Below are 18,031 nucleotides of genomic sequence, written 5' to 3'. Positions count from 1 at the left end.
TTCCATAGCAAGAAGAATTGCAACAATCCTCGGGCTGTGTGCGCCGCAGTGTCTTTGTTTTAACTACCACTTGGGGGCGCCAAAGTGGAACATTATTAAAAACTTTCCATTGACGTAACTATCAGCGCAATGTTTCTCAACATTACCTGCTCCTGACTTTTGAATTTCTTGACTCCAGATCGCCTTAACTAGCCGTGACGATGGAGCAGACTCCATCTGCTGAAAAAGACAAAAAAAAAATGCTAGCGAGACGATGTAGATCTTCATGTTGCCCAGGCTCCTGTTTGTCTCCAAAGAGAACACTAAGCAGGTGTCTTTACAGCCGTTGTGTCGTTGCAATGATGCAGACTCTCTCTCGATTTTAGTCAACAAGGTGGACGTCATCCACATCCTCCTTCCATTACACTTCCATTACACTTAATGTGAACATCAGGACTACAAAAACACTCAACTGCAAATCTGCATACCTTAACAATACTCGTCCACTCAAGAGCGCCTTCAGCTCCGATCCCCTCAGTCAGAAAGATGAATGCGTTTGCCTCCTGTCTGAGCGTAATGATGTGTGCACACTGCTGCCCTTCTCATTGCACTTGTACCGTTTGGCACCAAAGTCCTGCTTCTCCTTTGGCTCCGTGTGGGTAATTAGGAAAGCCACAAGGAAACCAGTCGCAAGCTCCCGACACTCTAAGTCATCTTTGATAACGATCTTCGCCTTGAATGTTTATATACAAATCAACAAAATGAAACCAAGCAGAACATTAAGATAAAGCAACTTAGAGTAAATTGGGGTCAGAAGAATCAACAATTAGTAAGATATAGCCCGGTGCATTTCATATAATTGCGTGTGGACGGGGAATGATTGTGATGAAAATGGCGGCGGCACTGTACAGCTCTCGCTCGAGGACGCAGTCTCGCATCTTTCACTTCGCGACTGTCAGGAGTATATTTGGAATGGCAGTAATGTAATTGATACATGATGAGATACTTGTCATTCATATTATTCATTCCCGCTGTGCCGTGTGAGGAGCTTGGAAATGTGCTACAGAGACTAATTCTGTATATCAATTCCAATCCAGTTGCAATTGTCAACCGTGCGGTTGAACAGGAGGAGAAGCATCGTGAGGAACAGGAAGATATAAAGAGTCGGCGCTGTAGAGTAAAGATGCTGACCTTTCCTGTAAACCTTTTATCCTCTTCTTAGTACACCGGCTCTTTGACCAAGAGGTGAGCTCCGTCCTAACCGTCAGCGTGACGGGGCTGCCTTGCGTTTCTCTCAATAAAGCCGTCTTTACTCTGGTTCGGTTCAGATCCGCTCCGAAGTGGATTCGTCTATCCGCGCTTGTATTTCTCCGCTTTGACCAAAAGGGGTCAGACATTCCCAGCACTCTCAAATGAGCTATCATTATGCATTATTAAAAATGTATATATTATTACAAAAACTTTGGATCTTGTGGGAGCAGCTAAGATTTACTGACGTCTTCACAAGGACCAGCAAAGGTGAAAGGAATCATGTAGCGGCAGTGGAGTTGCTGTGTTCTGCTTCACTTCTGTGGGCAGTGCAAAGAACTGCTGTGACACACTTTCACTGTGGTGTTCTGTCACTTTGTGAAGTTCTTAAATAGCCCACATCCCTTTCTCTTACCCTGCTCTCCACTCTGCCTTTTTTCTCTGTATCTAAGTGTCTACATTCTTTATACATATATATATATATATATATGTGTGTGTGTGTGTGTGTGTGTGCAGGGCCTGCTCAAAGTGGCTATTGACAACGCGCGGGCTCAGGAGAAGCAGGTGCAGCTGGAGAAGACGGAGCTGAAGATGGAGCTGTTCAGAGAGAGGGAGCTCAGGGAGACTCTGGAGAAGCAGCTCACCATGGAGCAGAAGAACAGAGGTACTGCCTGACGAATACCTGGCACTGAATCCTCCCCGTCAGCCATATGTGTGTGTGTGTGTGTGTTTGTGTGGGCATGCGTAAACGTGTGTATTTTCGCAGCAGTTCAGACTTCACAGGCCTGCGCTCATGTAGACGTGATAGCTCCTGAACGTACATACCCGGGTGTGCATGTATGTTTAATGTTTCTTATTCCAACACTGACAAGCGCGGCTGCGTTCCTTTTGGTTACACATACAGGGATCTGCTTAGCGCCGGCGTTCCCGCTCTCAGTCAGTTGACGTAATTGGTAATACACATTCATTTAGAGAAACTCTCTCTCGGTCTCATGTTAAATGCATCAGCTTCATATGCTAACTGTGTCGTTTATGTTTAATGAGAGAAATTCATAAAAAATATCCCAATACATTTTTCAATTTGCTTTAATTCCCTCCAGCAGTGTGTTAAGTCGCAGCCAGTATTTTCTTTTATTAAGGAGGATCTTTATATATTATCAAATATTTAGGTTTAATTGATTTCCCTTTTTTTTCTATTATAGTGTGCTAGATTTTAAAAAAACAACGAGCTTATGATCTTTTCCCTGCTACAATAATCAGATTTCAGTCTGAAATGAGGCTGCGCTAATTCGCCCCATAGCTCATTTATCGTCACTGTGCACTTTCCTTCATCGCAGCGATCGTTCAGAAGCGTCTGAAGAAGGAGAAGAAGGCCAAGAGGAAACTCCAAGAAGCTCTGGAGTACGAGTCCAAGAGGAGAGAGCAGGTGGAGCAGACTCTGAAGCAGCCCTCGCCCTCCGACAGCATGCGTTCACTCAACGGTCAGATGCTCCACAGTGAGACACTTCTGCTACACATTTCACTTCCAGTACTTTCAGACGCTAAGCGGGGTTTTCAGTGGGACACATGGGGGGGGGAGAAGCAAATGTGACTTTTCAGGAAATCAAAGTTAAAAGCGTAATTATGTTCTAGCGATACTAATAAAGTTATCTGATCCCGAGCTCTACTTTTATAGCAGTTTTGCTCAAAATGTGAATTCTGTACGAGGGGTTCCTTTAGAAAAAGTCTTACAAGTTCATCGATCTAAAAATAAGAACCCCTTTTTGCAATTTAAAAATGGTAATATCAAACGTTTCCATTACATATCAATCTGTGTATTATTTGTCTCATAATATTGGGGGGAAAAAGAAAGAAGAGCTTACAGTGACGTCTTCACACGCCTTGTTTTAACCAACCAACTGTCCAAAATACCCAAAATGTTAGAGAAATATATAAAAGCAGCAAAAGTTCACATTTTAGAAGCTGGAACTAGAGAGTAATTCATCGATGATCAAAAGTATTTGTGGGTTATTACAGGACATGTCAAGTGTTTTGCAGAGGTTTAAAGTTACTGACCACATGTTTACACACTAAACTTAAATACAGATATGCATTACTTTTATTTTAGTTCAGACACTCGTAAAATCTCATTTTAACTTTAATATGTTTAAGAGTAATGCGGATCATTGGTAGTGTTTCCTCATCAGGTCGCTGGTGTACAGTACAGTACAGTACGGCGCTATAAGACCAGTTACAAAGTCAAAAGAAGACGATTGATATTCAGAGCGAGTGCGTCTTCACCTTTGACACGGCAACACATCTGTGCTTTTTATTTGAGCCAACGTTTGAAATGCAGGGGTCGCACTTTTAACGGAAGTGTTAAATGGAGGATTCGAGTATCTTTTTCTTTGCACTAATAATAATAATTGCGCAGACGAGCACAATGCACGCGTTCCAGCTACATGCGGGCGGAGATATAGTAGCTTGAAGTCTCTTGTTTTTTGAATGAACGATGCCGTGAAGCTGGCATTGTGATAGGTGGATGTCAGGGATGTTTAACGGCGGTGATCCCTCTCTTCTCTCAGACTCTCTGACCCCTGAGATGGAGAGTGACCGCAGCAGTGGAAGAACAGATGCTGAAAGGACAATACAAGGTACAGGGGCTCAGATGAGACAATAAATCTCTCTCTCTTCCTCTGGCTCTCACTCTTGCTCTCTTTTTCCTCTCTCCCCCCCCCCCCTCCTCCCTACACACCCCCACCCGCCCTCGCTTCCTCTCTCGCTCTCCCTCACATACACACCGCTTCAGTTTATGAACATTAGTGTTTCTGTGCCTGCTGTTCAGGCATACAGCTCGCCATCTGGGCCACAGCACTAGGTCAAGATCATTGGTTTTCTGCAGAAATAATATTGTTCTTTCGCTCGACTTTTAGTGGCTGCGAAGCTTTTTCAGACACAGATCTGTGCGGGATCAGCGTAACAATACAGTAGATAAAACAGTTAAAAACAAACTAAGCTAGAATGTCACAGAGAAAGAACGGAAGAAGTGGTTTTGTTTACAGCTCAGGAAGCATTAATGAGTCATAAAACCACAAAAAGCAGTGGAATCCCCCCTTTGATAGTAATAAACGGGGCAAATCAATCCATTTTATGAATAAGCCTTGTACATTTTTAATGGTTTGTTTGTTTGTTAGCCTTGAGGGTGCTGTGTGTGTGTGTGTTTGGGGAAGGGTGCTCTCGTGATAACCTCTGTAGACTGTCTGCTATCTGTGTTTACCCAGATACAAGACACCTTGCAGAGGTTGAATATCCTCATTATTACTCCCAACGTCTTCCTTTAATACGCGGCGGCTGCGTGTGCTCAGAACTGCCCTTATCAGCGGGAGAGGTCCCAATTTATGTGAGGAAATGCTCCGTGTAATTTGCTGTTAAAAGTGGAAAAATATTCATCTTTGTGTGCAAGAATAAGTTGGCTCCCTTTTAACTCTTTAATGTCTGATTAGTCTACTTGAACTGATGTTTTTTTTTTTTTTTTTTGAAAGGGCAAAAAGAAAGAAAATGTACGAGGAGAAATGATGACTCCTCCTTAATTAAATGTCATTCAGTCACTGCGGGGATCTAAAGCAGTTTGATGTCCAAAAAAAGGAAATCCATATGTCATCATTTAAATACAAAGATAACTTTCAGATACAGCGTAATTATAGCCCTCCATTTCATACCAAATTAGTACATTTAGCCGCTTTAATTCCTTTTACACTTATATGAAGAGCTGGCCCTTTTTGTACTTTAATTGTATCAAATTAAACGTGTTGAATCTTCTCATTTTACAGCGACAGCCGTTGACCTGCTTAAAATGTACAGACTTGGTTGAAATGAAACGGATTCTTCAAATGTTACGTTTGAATCTCGGGTAAGAAGAGTACAATGAAGGCCGCATCGTTTCTTTGTTGCGCTCTCCATCACTCTGATCGTTGCCTTGAAGAGTGGGACGAAGGAGGGGAAGTGAATAACAGGCTGCATTTTGTGTTTTCGTTCAATTAGAGAAGCATTTGTCTGCCACCCATGTCTCCTCTGCTCTACTCTGCGAGCCTCGCCGTATAATTAACCTCAAATGGCAAAAAAAAAAAAAAAAAAATGATGTTGATAAATTACACAAGCAGAAGGAGGAAGGAAAAAAAAAAACAAGCCTATCACTCGCATGAAAGCCGAGAGAAATGTGTGGGTATATTCTCAACTCCAAACTCAGGCAGGCGAATGGAGAGAGAGAGAGAGACAGAGAGAGAGGGAGGGGGGAAAAGAAATAATGAGGGCATAATTTTAGAGAACTAATTATTTCTATTTGTCTTTTGTCACACTTCTCTAATTCTGCGATATTAACACAGTCTGTGTTTATTAATTGCTTTTACAGTGTTTTGAATCGAGTCCAAGAGGGAGCGTGGCTCTTTTCACAGGCAGGCGAGCTACTGGGACTGCACCTCGCCAGTACTGCCTGGCAACGGTGCACATGTGAATATCTTCCCCTCAGTATCTTCTCTGGTTCCCTGCCGCTTCCCACTCGATGTGTTCGGCAAGTTTACACGACCCTGTGCGCAGAGATAAAGTTCTTTGTTGCAAGATTAAACATCAAAACAGTTAAAGTGAAATTAAAATTAAATGAATGAATGTCACTGAAGCAAAAAAGACTGTAATTAATGGATCCCTTAATTGTCTTCATAAAATATTTGCATGGGCATAATTTGCATAATTTACATGTATTAATTAATCTTTCAAAGGAATTTTATGCTGAGAGAAGCCAAAAAATCCCTTTGTTTTATTTAGCATCTAATGAAATATTTATTCTCTTTAATGAACTTTTCATCTTGATTTGAATATAAAAATACTAAAGTTTTAACATATTTTAATGAGGCGGTCGTTCATAAAACAATGTGTCAAGACGTCACTAATGTTTGTCGTCATGTGTGCAAAGCAGATGTTTCAACATTTGCGCTAATGTTGCGTCCGGATGTGAAGCGGTGAGATTATCTTATCAGACCTCTTCACTCATTTCCTGTCTTACGCCATAATTTCATCCATTAGAAGTCAAACGCCGCGATATTAAAACCGTCTCTCGACGAACGTCGTTTAATATCGTCGTCCGTCAAATAATCAAATGGTCTTTCATTAACACCCCGACAAACTTTGAAGCTGGGGGAGGCAGGTAGACAGGCTGCGAGGTGAGCGTGTGATGTTCCCTCTGCTCTTTTTATTAAGGTGTGTGTATGTGTGAGTGTGTGTGTGTGTGTGTGTGTGTGTCAAGTTGTGTATCCCGGCCCACACTCTTAGCACTCTCCGGCCCCCTCCCTGGCTGTCTGTTTTTCATCGCGCTGCATTCATGCTGTAATGACTTTAACACAGAACTCTGTGGTTGTTGCTTGAATAGAGGCAGCAATAGTGCAATGCCTTTGAGACCTACGGCAGTGCTGGGTAATTAGCCTGTGTGTTTGTACACCCCACCCCCCTCCTCCTCCTCAACACTCGTACTGTATACATACACACACACACACACACACACACACACACACACACACACACCAAGCCTTTGTTGTCTCCACTCTCCATGCACGGCGATTTATAAAACAGGATGATTGGTGGGGACCAGACTAATTGATAAAATATTAATAATGTAATGAGTGCAGATTTAAAAACCCAATTTTTTAGTGGTTAAAAAAAATATAAAAATGAAATAAAAGGATCTTTTTAATTATATAAAAGAACCTGATGCTGTCAGTGAGACTCCCAGCAGAAGTGTTAACCGGTGTGTATTCTCAGCGTCTCTGTAGAACAGGAGTCGAGCATTATCTCAGATGTCCTGCGCAAGCGGCTTCTGTCATGTCCAACAACTTGCGCTGCTAAATGTCTTTGTGTGCGTTTCTCTTTAACATTGAATTATTTAGGCGCGCTGCCATAGAGAGGTGTGCTTCTTAAAGGCATTACTGTAGCGTTCTCCGGCAGAGGAAATGTGAAGGTAATAAACGTCAAACATGCTCCTGAGCTGTGCCTAACAGATGCTTTTACCAGCTCAGCGTCGGAGCAGCACTGCTCGCTCAGGCGAACACTCAGACAAGAGTGTTCGCTGGAAATGGACAAAGCTCGTTAGGTTGGAGGTGTCTGGAGATAACGCAGCAGAGGAATGTCTGACGTTTTCAATAAACACTATTTCCATGCAGGAAATGTCACTTAGAGAGCGCTTTACATCATGAGTGCAGTATTATGTTCGAGCAAGCGTATCAGTAGAGATGTCTTAAACACATGTGGCGTACAACTCTTGACGCCTGGAGTGTGGTTATCGTCAATAAAATATGCATGTAACGGTATCATTTGTGTTTATATTTGTACTGATGCACTGTATCTGTGTTGGTTCTCCCTCACCCCCATCGCACATTATAATGTCTCATATGTATCGCAAGTGAAGTAATTGACTGTACGTGCTGTTTAATCTTATTCGTCATGGTTGCCGACTTGATCTTATCCTTAAATCGTTTTTTTTTTCTCCTTCCGAATCCATATTAACGCGGCTGAAAGTGAAAAGACTAGAGGGCAACCATTTTTTTTTTGAAGTTAGGTTTCATCAACAATCACATCCTGAAATTGTGCATTTGCGTCAGCAGGATGTTAGCTGTTGGCTAATCGTCGGCTCCTGTGTGTCCTCTGTTGCAGATGGAAGACTGTTCCTGAAAACCACAGTGATGTACTGATAAGGCCGCGAGGAGCTGGAGGACAGAAAAAAGAAATTTCAGAAAGAAAAAAAAAGAGAAAGAAAAGAAAACCCATGAAGATTCTCAAGAGCCCTTATCCAGGCTAATTTAGTAGAGGAAAGAAGTCAAGCTGCTTCTAGAAGTTCAATGGAAATGCTGTGTTCACCCAAATGCTGGAGGAGGTTGTGTCTGAATGTAGAATAAGAAGTCTTTTTCTCACAGAGGCCAACGTTAAGTAGTTTGATAGAGCAGGTTTTGACGGCGGTCGGCCAACGTGAAGGATAAACATATATATTGAGCACAGTAAAAAAATGTACCCGTGGTACACTGTTGGTAATAAGTCGTAAATTCACAGCACTGAAGATTTTTTATACTGTTATCTCAGCCGGCGAGGGGAAGCTTTCGAAAAAGAAATTCGACTGAAGTTTTGTTTTTGTATTTCAAATTGAATTTTTTGAGAAGCTCAAAACGGCGACGACGACGGCGACGGAGATGGAGAAAGAAAAAAAAAAAAAAAAATGTGAATGGATCCATGTGTTCATCAAAAGAGACGACTGATGTTTGATTTTCATGTTTTCTAAATTAGATGACAATACAATCAAGTTTCCTTTTTACCCATTGTTGTACATACAAGATGTGACGATAGCTGATAGGAGAACTCCGAGTGGATTGATAAGGTGTGTGTATATAACGTTAAGAGGTATTGTGTATGCGGTAGAGCTCGTAGGCAAACAATACCACCATTTATATAAACCTACAGTTTTGTTTTGTTCTATTTCTGAGCCATCATTCTTTCCTATAGCTGCCATTTTGGTGAGAAAGCATGCAGGCATGTAAATGTTTGTCCTGGAATTATGATATTTAATAAATCCTATATTGTGCTGAACAAATACTAGGGTTGACTCACTTCAAGCCCGGGGCGATTTTGAAAACATAATTATCAAACATTTCACTTTCAAAAATGAAGACTTTTGCTGTCGATAATACTGTAATCTTTGTAACAGAGGTAATATTTCTTGGAATTTAACTGTACATTTTTTTTGTCATGAGACACACAAATCAACGCCTCTCTATGCTTTTAAAAAAAAAAAAAAATATCCAGACTAATTATGATCACTTGTCATGACACAACTTTTCGCTGAAATCCCTGTTGAACGCACACAAACACACTTTTCTTCTCCTTTTTTTGTTTTGTTTTTTCGAGTGTTTCTTGATATCCTGATGAGAAAAGAAAAAAAAATGCATAAGTTATCATTTCTCTGTTACTTTCCCCTCAAGACTTTTGAATCTTTGGTGCTGAAACACCTGTGTATATTCTCTAGACATAATAAGCTGATGTCAGTCCTTTAACTGCAAAACAGTTTAGACCTTTATGTGTTACAATCAGGAGGAGGAGGAGGAGGAGGAAGAGTGTCCCATGTTCACGATGTGTTTGTTCTTTTTGTTCTCAATGGAGTGTCTAGGTCTGTTGTCACTGATAACTTATATAGCTTCTCGAATCATCTCTTCATTGTACTTCAAATTCAAATAAAGTTAACATGTTGATGATAAACTATATGTGAGTTAACTGTGTTGCCCGTTCACACTTCTCTGTCGCAACGTTTCTGAGGTGGGGGTCGCACACTGCTTTAACATTCCAGATACAGCTCGATACAGAAGCCAAACATTACACATGATCTGAAAAAACTGTAAGCAAGTGGTGGTGGTGGTGGGGGGGGGGGGTTAGCTCCTTTTTTGTTTTTGCAATTATGAATCATCGTTGTGTTTTTTGGCATATTCAGCCCTCAGTCTTATGACTTATTTCTATGTATTACATATGTATGGCCTAAGAAAAAAAAGAAAAATTGCAGGTATACTGTAGAAAAATAAATGAGCATATTGTTCTTCACTTGTAACGAGTAATCAAATGATGAGAATATCTTGTGTAACCTTTCCTTATCACTGAGTGTGGATGCGTGTGTACCCTTTGACTTGCATGTGTGAGTGTGTTTTTCAAAAAGAAATGCGTAGGCTTAGCCCTATATAAATTATGTAAATGAGGGTGTGACCAAGCTCACTGTTAATAAATTATTTCATGTGTACTTTGAAGTGTATGACACTGATTCACAATATATCACCATAAAATAAACAACAGTCCTTTTAAAGCAGTTGTACATGCTGTAGGGTCATGCATCATAATATTCCCTTTTATATAACGCTCGAGCTTCGGGGGGAGTTGTTAAGAAATTATGAAGCTGTTCTGTTAACATTGCGTTTGTCAAATGCTTCTGTTTTTGTAAATGTGACATTGTCAGTTTTTATGGCACTTCACACATTTCTCCTTGTGTATGTTTTTTAATTATAATCTGTGCTGACTGTTCTTGAGTGACATTATTTGTTTTGCTCTCGAGACGCGACAGTTATCCACAGGGATCATTTCAGAGCAGCTGTAACAGGTACGGGGCTCTTAAAACGCATAAGAAAACACCAAATCGACATTGAGAGACAAATTTCTCCAGTAAGCAATTCTGAGTGAAATGTGTTGACGCAGCACGCTCGGCCCATTCCCCGGTTTCTTTTTTTTTTTTTTTTGCATGCTTTTTAAAGCATGGCCGTAACGCAGCCACAGAGATGAATAATTGACTGATTGCTGCATAATTCAATGCTGCATTGTAAAAATTCAAGGCCTGATAATATTTCAAGCTTTTCTTCTTGTTATTAAAAAAAAAAAAAAACGAGGTTAAAGTTTCAATCAACCTTGAAAGAACAATATGACACACTACGGGCAATCAATCATGAGACCATGCTTCTCGTTGAGTTGAGACTCGCCAAACTTAAACTCACTACGTCCACTTTTCCATTTAATGACTCAATCGTTCCTTCTTTTTGCTGCAGTGAGAGATTCACTGAAACGTGGGCTGTTTGCAGCTATTACTCAGAAATTCTGTTTATTTCTCTATTTGATGCCTTTTTTTTTTTTTTTTTTTTCCTACACCGCCATCTGAGAGAGGAGGCCCTGCAGCTACATGTTTCATATCACTGCACATTTTGTAATAAATTCAATTCAGTACAAATATGACCATGAGGCAAGAAGACTTTAAATACCAAATGTGCATTATAGCTGTGTTGTTACATTTCCCCTTCACTGTAGTGTGGAAAGCACGGCGCTCATTGTACATTCAAAGCCGCGTGAGCCGTGTGCTTTATTTACTTGGCTTGACGTGGAGATGTTCTCATGAAGACATCAGCCAGACGTGATTATTCCGCATGATCCTTCCTCTTGTTTCACTGTTGGCTTGCCTAACATCACACTGCACATTGATGTGTTGTGCTTTGCTTGACCAGCTTAAGAAACACCCTGACACTGCTGACAGATTATTATAATGTTTTTAAACTTAAAGGATAAAAAGTTACACAAGAGATGGATGAAGTTGTAGTCCTACTTTTGCCATTGCTAACCTCAACTGTTGTAATTCTTTGCTCATCATCAGGACCAGGAGATGGCCATTTAGTGAAAGCAGTAATATTGCATGTCTCTTGATAACTGAGTGGTGCCCCGAGTCTGGGGAGAGACATTAGGAAGGTGCAGGCTGATCGTCTGAAAGATAGGACTAATGTCACCTAATCAGATAGACCATTATGTATTAGTGAAACTACAAAACAGTTTTATCTGACAAGGGCCAGGCCACATTACCTAAATTAACATTTTGCAAGCGTGAACATGGAAGACCACAGAGGCGAGGGGAGAGCTAGGACTGCGGCCTGCGCTTAGACATTCGGCAGTAATTATTAATTTATGATTGTCTCTGGTCTTAATGAAAATGAAAGCCAGGAAAGAGAACAGGGAGGGATAATGTGGCGTGAAATTGAGTTTCATTTGTACAGGGTCCACCTTTTAACTCTGCGCTTCTTAGGCGGAAATGGAGCCGAGCGCTTCCCTCTCTCTCTGGAGAATGTGTTTTTTTTTTTTTCTTTCAGTCTTTCAGTCAAAGCGTGTTCATATCCTCTCATCCTTTTGTGATGTGTGGGGCCAACACGCCCTTTAACATCTCCATTACTCTCATAAGGCCTTTTGAAAATGACACAAGGCTCTTTGATGTCTGATAACTATGTCAACAAGTTTCTTGAATGGAAATGTCTCCGCACGGTGCTTCTTTAATGTCAACAAGGCTAGCACAGGAAAGGTCTCGGACCGGGTTGGCATGAGAGGCGCCCAACGAAAGCTAGATTGATTTACACAAGACTGTGTGAAGTTGATATAAGACCAGATGCCGGCTCGTGACATGCCAATTTAAGTCTTACACTTGTGATGAGCTGAAGAGATGATGGAGGTGAAAAGGGGTTTTTTGCACAAACATATGCAGAAATGATGGACATTAGATGATTTGTATATTATTTTCTAATGATTTAATTTCACAATTATCCTAAATAGTGTAACTCTGGTCACTGGTTAACAGGTAACTCACCTTGTCCATTCGTTTGTGGGTAAACCAATGCATAGGAAGAGCCGTTTTGCCATTTTTAAGCAAGAACTTGAATATTACAAATCCAACAGACAAGGAGCAACATTATTCATTATTATTATTATTATTATAATAATAATAATAATAATAATAATAATTATTATTATTATTATTATTATTATTATTATTATTATTATTATTATTATTTATTATTATTATTATTATTCATTATTATTATTCATTATTATTGTTATTATTATTATTAATTATTATTATTCATTATTATTATTATTATTATTATTATTATTATTATTATTATTAGCATTAGCATTATTAGCATTATTAGCATTCATTTAAAGTTGTGTTTCCTGCCATCGGATACATTGAAGTCCTGTTTTCTTTCTCTTTTAGCTCAGTGTTTGGTCATCACCAGTCGCTGCTAAATGCTATGTTTAGCTAGTCACTGACTGTGTTGTTGTTTGGTGCTGAGTACGTAGCGTATATTAGCTTTTTTGCTAATAGCTTGTTTTTGCGAAACTGATAAGAGTTGAGCGTTTCGTAAAAACCTAAACGTCGGGGAACTGCGTAGTCGGGCGATAGTCGTCGGATCCACTGTTAATATAAAAACATGGAATATCGCCACTTTAAGTACTTCCTTCCCTCCATACCTCGCCATGAGTAGACTTGTATGAAATGTCCATTTGAATTATGTCATCACGGTAAACATCAATAAAGGGAGTTGATCCACAAAATGAATCCCAAACCGTTTGTTACAATATCAATAACTTACATTACTCTCACAATTTGTCATGTTTTTTTTTTTTTAAATGAGCCACAAACATCAATATTAGACTTTGAAGACGCTTCAGGTCTGAAGTGTCTGTAAGCTTTCACAAAATTACTCACAGCACAGGAGTATCCAAATCACCAGGGTTGGTTATATTAAGTCAATTACATTTTTACAATTGTGAGCGAGGGATGGTTAATTTAGTTTGACCCAGGAGCCCCCGACACTCCCCCAGATAGCAGATGGATGAGACGAGTGACCACGGGCGTGAGGGAGTGTGTGTCTCAGTGTGTGTGAGCCCGCTGGATTAGTCTTCATTTGGTGCCTCTGTCATAAGGGAGGGGAAGGCTGAACACTGTGTGGCAGAGCAAAGAAAACACACAGGGTCAGTCGAACACACACAAACACAAACGCACGCTATTAACCTCCCCCCCCAGCTCATCAACTTTATTTTGCAATCTTCCCTCAGAACCATTAGAATGCCCTGAAGAAATGACTTTCCAATTAAAGGGGATCTAGAAGAAGAGTTTTTTTTTTCTTCTTCTTTTTTTTTTTATCTCCATCTCCTGGAGTTCTTTATTCCAATAATTTAAATTGGAATTGATTTTTCAATTTACCCGCTGACTGCTACGGACACAGAGTGCAGGGCCAAATAGAGCTACGTTCCCAGATTGTTTGTCGTGACAGCGTGCTACATGTAAATGTGCGCAGGCCGCCTAGTAGCAATATATCTCCTCCTGTGAGAACTATCAGGCAGGGCAACACATGTAGTTCTTTAGCATCCATCGTTTATCTCTCACTTTATGTCGTGTTATGTGGAAAAGGCTCCTCTGATTTCACACTAATTAGCCACATTTTATACATTTCTGAAAACAAACAAGCATTAAGAAGTCATAATCTCAGCAGTTTGTTTATTAGACAGACTGCTTGTAGATTGTGTGTTTACGGGCTTTTCATCACTCAGGCAAAGCTTTACTATTACTTTCCCACATGCTCTCAAAGCAGGAGGAGAACAGTAGTCCGTCCTGGGCAGGGAGCTCGGGCCTCACAAGTTTAAGTTTGACAAACTACGCCTGTGAACTCGGCAACAACAGCAGCTCCAGCTGCGTTGTAATGAGCATTTATTGTGTCTCCACTGCAGCCTGCGCTTTGCAGAAGCCTCCTTTGAAAGCCGAGCGGATTCTACTCGAGCTGTTTTACAGATGCGTCTAGAAATCCGAGGCCGTTCTTCTGTGGACGAATGGTTCTGTCTTTTGCTCCTGACAGCTGCGCAGGCTTGTTGTTCGCTCTCTCCTGAGTTGTTTTAATAAAGTTGTGCTGCAGGAGTAGTGAGAGAAGATTAATGGACGCACAGGAAGTGTGGCAGTTGTGAGAGGATGCAGGACAGAGCGGGCCAGCAGCCATCTGTTCCCTCTCCTTTACAGCTCTCTTAATGGAGAAACAAACCAAACAACATGGATCTGAGCCCTGCAGACAGACACACACGCGCACACACACACACACACACACACACACACACACACACACACACACACACACACACACACACACGCAGCTCAGTCGCACAGAGCTAAACACAAAACATCACTTTATGTGACAGAGATGAGAGCTAGGCTTTTGTCATTGTATTCCCTCTTGTTGGATGTGTGTGTGTGTGTGTGTGTTTGTGTGTGTGTGTGTGTGTGTGTGTGTGTGTGTGTGTGTGTGTGTGTGCTTTCTTTTCCTACCTTTCAGCTAAATAAAGTTGGGTGTGAGCCACGGCTGTGAGATTTAGATGAAAGACAGCCTGGATGGAATGTGATTAAGAGATATGTTCTTGAGGCAAAACAGGACTTGGCATTTGCTGAGACAAAACCTAATCAAATTAAAGCAAAACACAGCCATTGTGGCGGAGTGTGTTCTCTGCTTGTGTCACGTTTGAAATGAAACACTGTAAAATAGATACGGGCTTGTGTGTCTGCGCAGCTTCACCAACACGGTGATTTTATTCAGATTTACACACAGGCACTGACTAATGACGGTTGTGCCCAATGATGCCTAAAGCACTTTATAGAGCTGTCTGGGTTATAAAAAATGTTTACTATGATGGAGCTGAATGGCTCACTGAAAGAGTATTATTGTTTACAAGTTATTGTTTCAGATTAATTCACTCAGCAGAATTGTTAAACTCTCTATCCAGCGGGCATGGTGAGTGTTTGAGTTCCCACTCTTCACTGGTGCTCCCTATTTATTATTAGCCTATAATGAAATCTATAGTCCGACTGTTTCTCATTCTGTTTGTTTTGAATGAGCACAGACCATGTCACGTTAAATGACAACATGCATCGCCTCCCTCTTTCTCCCAGTGAAGACATCTGTATGACATGATGAAGTTTCCTCTCTGAGTATCAATCCTGTAATTGAGCTCAGGGAGAGGAGACGTGATGTGCACACAGAGGAAGTGAAAGGCCTCTCTCGCTCTCCCCTCCATCCCTCCTTCTCTCCCTCCTTCCCTCTCTGTGTCTCACTCTCTTCACACACACACACAGGTTCACACTGTGTCCTCCCAGGCGCACGCACACACACACACACACGCACTTCCTCTCTACCTGCTTTTACAGCAAATGTGTCAGTCAGCTCTCTTAAGATGCACATCAGCTGAAACGAGTGCATTAGCATTAGCTGCCATAATATCACTCACTGTTCACGAGCACAATGGCCCGGGCCTCGGCAGAGAAGAGAGACACAAGTGGAGTGTCGTAATAGTGTCTTCACAAGCTTCTTCACAACGCCACAGCGAGGCGGCGTCCTGGAGCTATGATGTCTTTACTCGTGTCTCTTTATCCGTCTTGTGATGTTGCTTTCTCATTCTGCTCTTTACGATACCGTGGATCATGAGGAAACTGAAGTGAGACCGGATTAAATATTAACACAATCTGACACAGTCCCCACCGGAGCTCCTATTCCACTTCACATGATACAATTAAAAACATTCCCACATGCATTGAGCGGAACACTTGTCAAGAACATGCTGCTTTATACAGACTTAAAAATAAATCTTATACTAATCTATGGAGAACCTGACAAGGAGGAGGCCAAGGTTTCCATGCAGGCACTTAGCTGAGTAGAGAGTTGGAAGAAAAAAAGAAAAAAACGGAGAGAGATGAGGGCCTTACATTATTTATACGTGCTAATGGTGGCTGTCTGTGTGTGTGAATCAGCAACAGAACAATCTGCGAAAATAGACACACAGCTGTAATCAAGGCCAAACATTTCCTCTTCTTCTCCTGTTCTCTGCTAACTGCAGGGTCAATTGGAGTCAGTTTAGTAGCATTTGAAACTCTTGCAGTAGATTATCTCCTTTTAATGGAGACTAAAGACAATGCAGGACTAGATTGCCGTTTGCCAAAGGAAAAGATTACTTCTGCACCGCCATCCTGTGTACACGATGAATACCTCACACGGTTCCTGCTCTGTGAGATATATCATTGCACACCGATAAGAACAATAGCTCATGCGCTTAACCTAGTTTGTCCGCAAAAGGAATCCATTAGTCTTATTGTGCAGCCCTTAAGCTCGGCATCACAGGGGGGGGGAACCCGCTGTTGCACCACTACATCCACACACATGTGCCTCTCATTTCCTATGGCAGTCCAGAAGTATCCTTCAACATCCTATTGTAAAGTTTACCAGGGGAGAGGTTCAGTGTATTAAAGTGCCCTGAGAGAAACGCTAAATGATGTAAATGCAGGCAGCTGCTTGTTGCTAATGCCGTACAGTAGACGAGGAGGCCCAGGCGAGGCTGGATGTGTACAGTATCTATATAACGTTATGGGCTCTCTTTCATGTCCTTGTGCTCTCTAATGGGAACAATATGAAGACTAATGGTATAGTAAAAGTGTACAGAACAGTGCTTCAAAAGCAAACTGCGACACGTTCAGTTTTCGACGTCGTTACTAACACAACAACACATTTCGGTGGCAAAAAAACTGCTTCAGTTGTGCGTTTTTGAAGTTATAGTATTAATGTGTGGTCAAAATAAGGTCACGTGGACATATTGTGATGGCTTTTACCCACTATTGATATGTAATAGTCTTTAACAAGCTTTGTTTTGGCCCTAACAAAAAAAATACTCCTACATTGTCACCAACTGAATGTTAATTAACACTATTAATTCACTAAAATTATATTGTCACGATCATTTTACAATATTCTTAATACAACTGTTGATGTTTATGTTAGTTTGGTCAAGTTTGCTTTTGTAGCACGACCACTGTGGCATAAGCTGGACATTTCAACCTTTTATTATACTTTTACTATTCTAAACACTTTTATTTATTTATATCAGAATCAGAATCTTTTTTATTGCCAAGTAAGTTTGCACCTACAGGGAATGTGGTGTGGTATGTAGGTGCTAATCGTCAAATATATACAGAAATTAACAGACAGAAGGGACAAAATATAGAATGTAGACACTGCTCAATATGAATACCATGTATCCATTCATATGAGCTAACTTTTTTGAATTCGCTCGCTCGTTAACTTGTTTTGGAGCTCTGTCGATTGCAACACGTGCACTGTTCAGGTGCATTAATTGTGATTTCTTTTTTTTCAAAATGGTGGAGCTATTCCACAATGTTTACACCTGGTGCCCGGCAGCTGCAGAAGTACCCCCGGTGTACGCTGTTCACTGCTGTACCATATTTATTTTTTTCATATTTAAAGGAGTCATTTGTCCGAAATCTGTTTCAACATTTATAATAGCGAGGAACATACAATAAACACGTAATACCCAAGAATGAGAAGCACTTTCATCGTGATTAAGATAAGTAGTCCAACAAAGCACTATTTAGAAAACCAAATACAGCAAGACTGTCTCTGAT

At 40.9% G+C, this 18,031-nt stretch overlaps 1 protein-coding gene across 10 annotated transcripts in view; it reads left to right on the top strand.

Annotated features, from left to right (window-relative positions):
- Positions 1-9,180, top strand: part of dachd (dachshund d) — a 93,289-nt gene extending 84,109 nt beyond the window's left edge. For 6 of the 10 annotated variants that reach the window (XM_029459081.1, XM_029459078.1, XM_029459076.1 and 3 more), the window contains exons 8-11: positions 1,744-1,891; positions 2,565-2,723; positions 3,792-3,860; positions 7,903-9,180. In XM_029459081.1, the coding sequence (XP_029314941.1) occupies positions 1,744-1,891; positions 2,565-2,723; positions 3,792-3,860; positions 7,903-7,940 (414 nt within the window). In that variant the 3' untranslated portion in view covers positions 7,941-9,180. The remainder of the gene's footprint in view (positions 1-1,743; positions 1,892-2,564; positions 2,724-3,791; positions 3,861-7,902) is intronic. The other 4 variants (XM_029459082.1, XM_029459080.1, XM_029459077.1 and 1 more) reach the window with 2 other exon arrangements.
- The last annotated feature ends 8,851 nt before the right edge of the window (positions 9,181-18,031 follow it).

The sequence above is a fragment of the Cottoperca gobio genome, chromosome 21 (assembly GCF_900634415.1).
Source record: "Cottoperca gobio chromosome 21, fCotGob3.1, whole genome shotgun sequence".
Taxonomy (NCBI): domain Eukaryota; kingdom Metazoa; phylum Chordata; class Actinopteri; order Perciformes; family Bovichtidae; genus Cottoperca; species Cottoperca gobio.
This window is presented reverse-complemented; position numbering and strand designations above follow the sequence as displayed.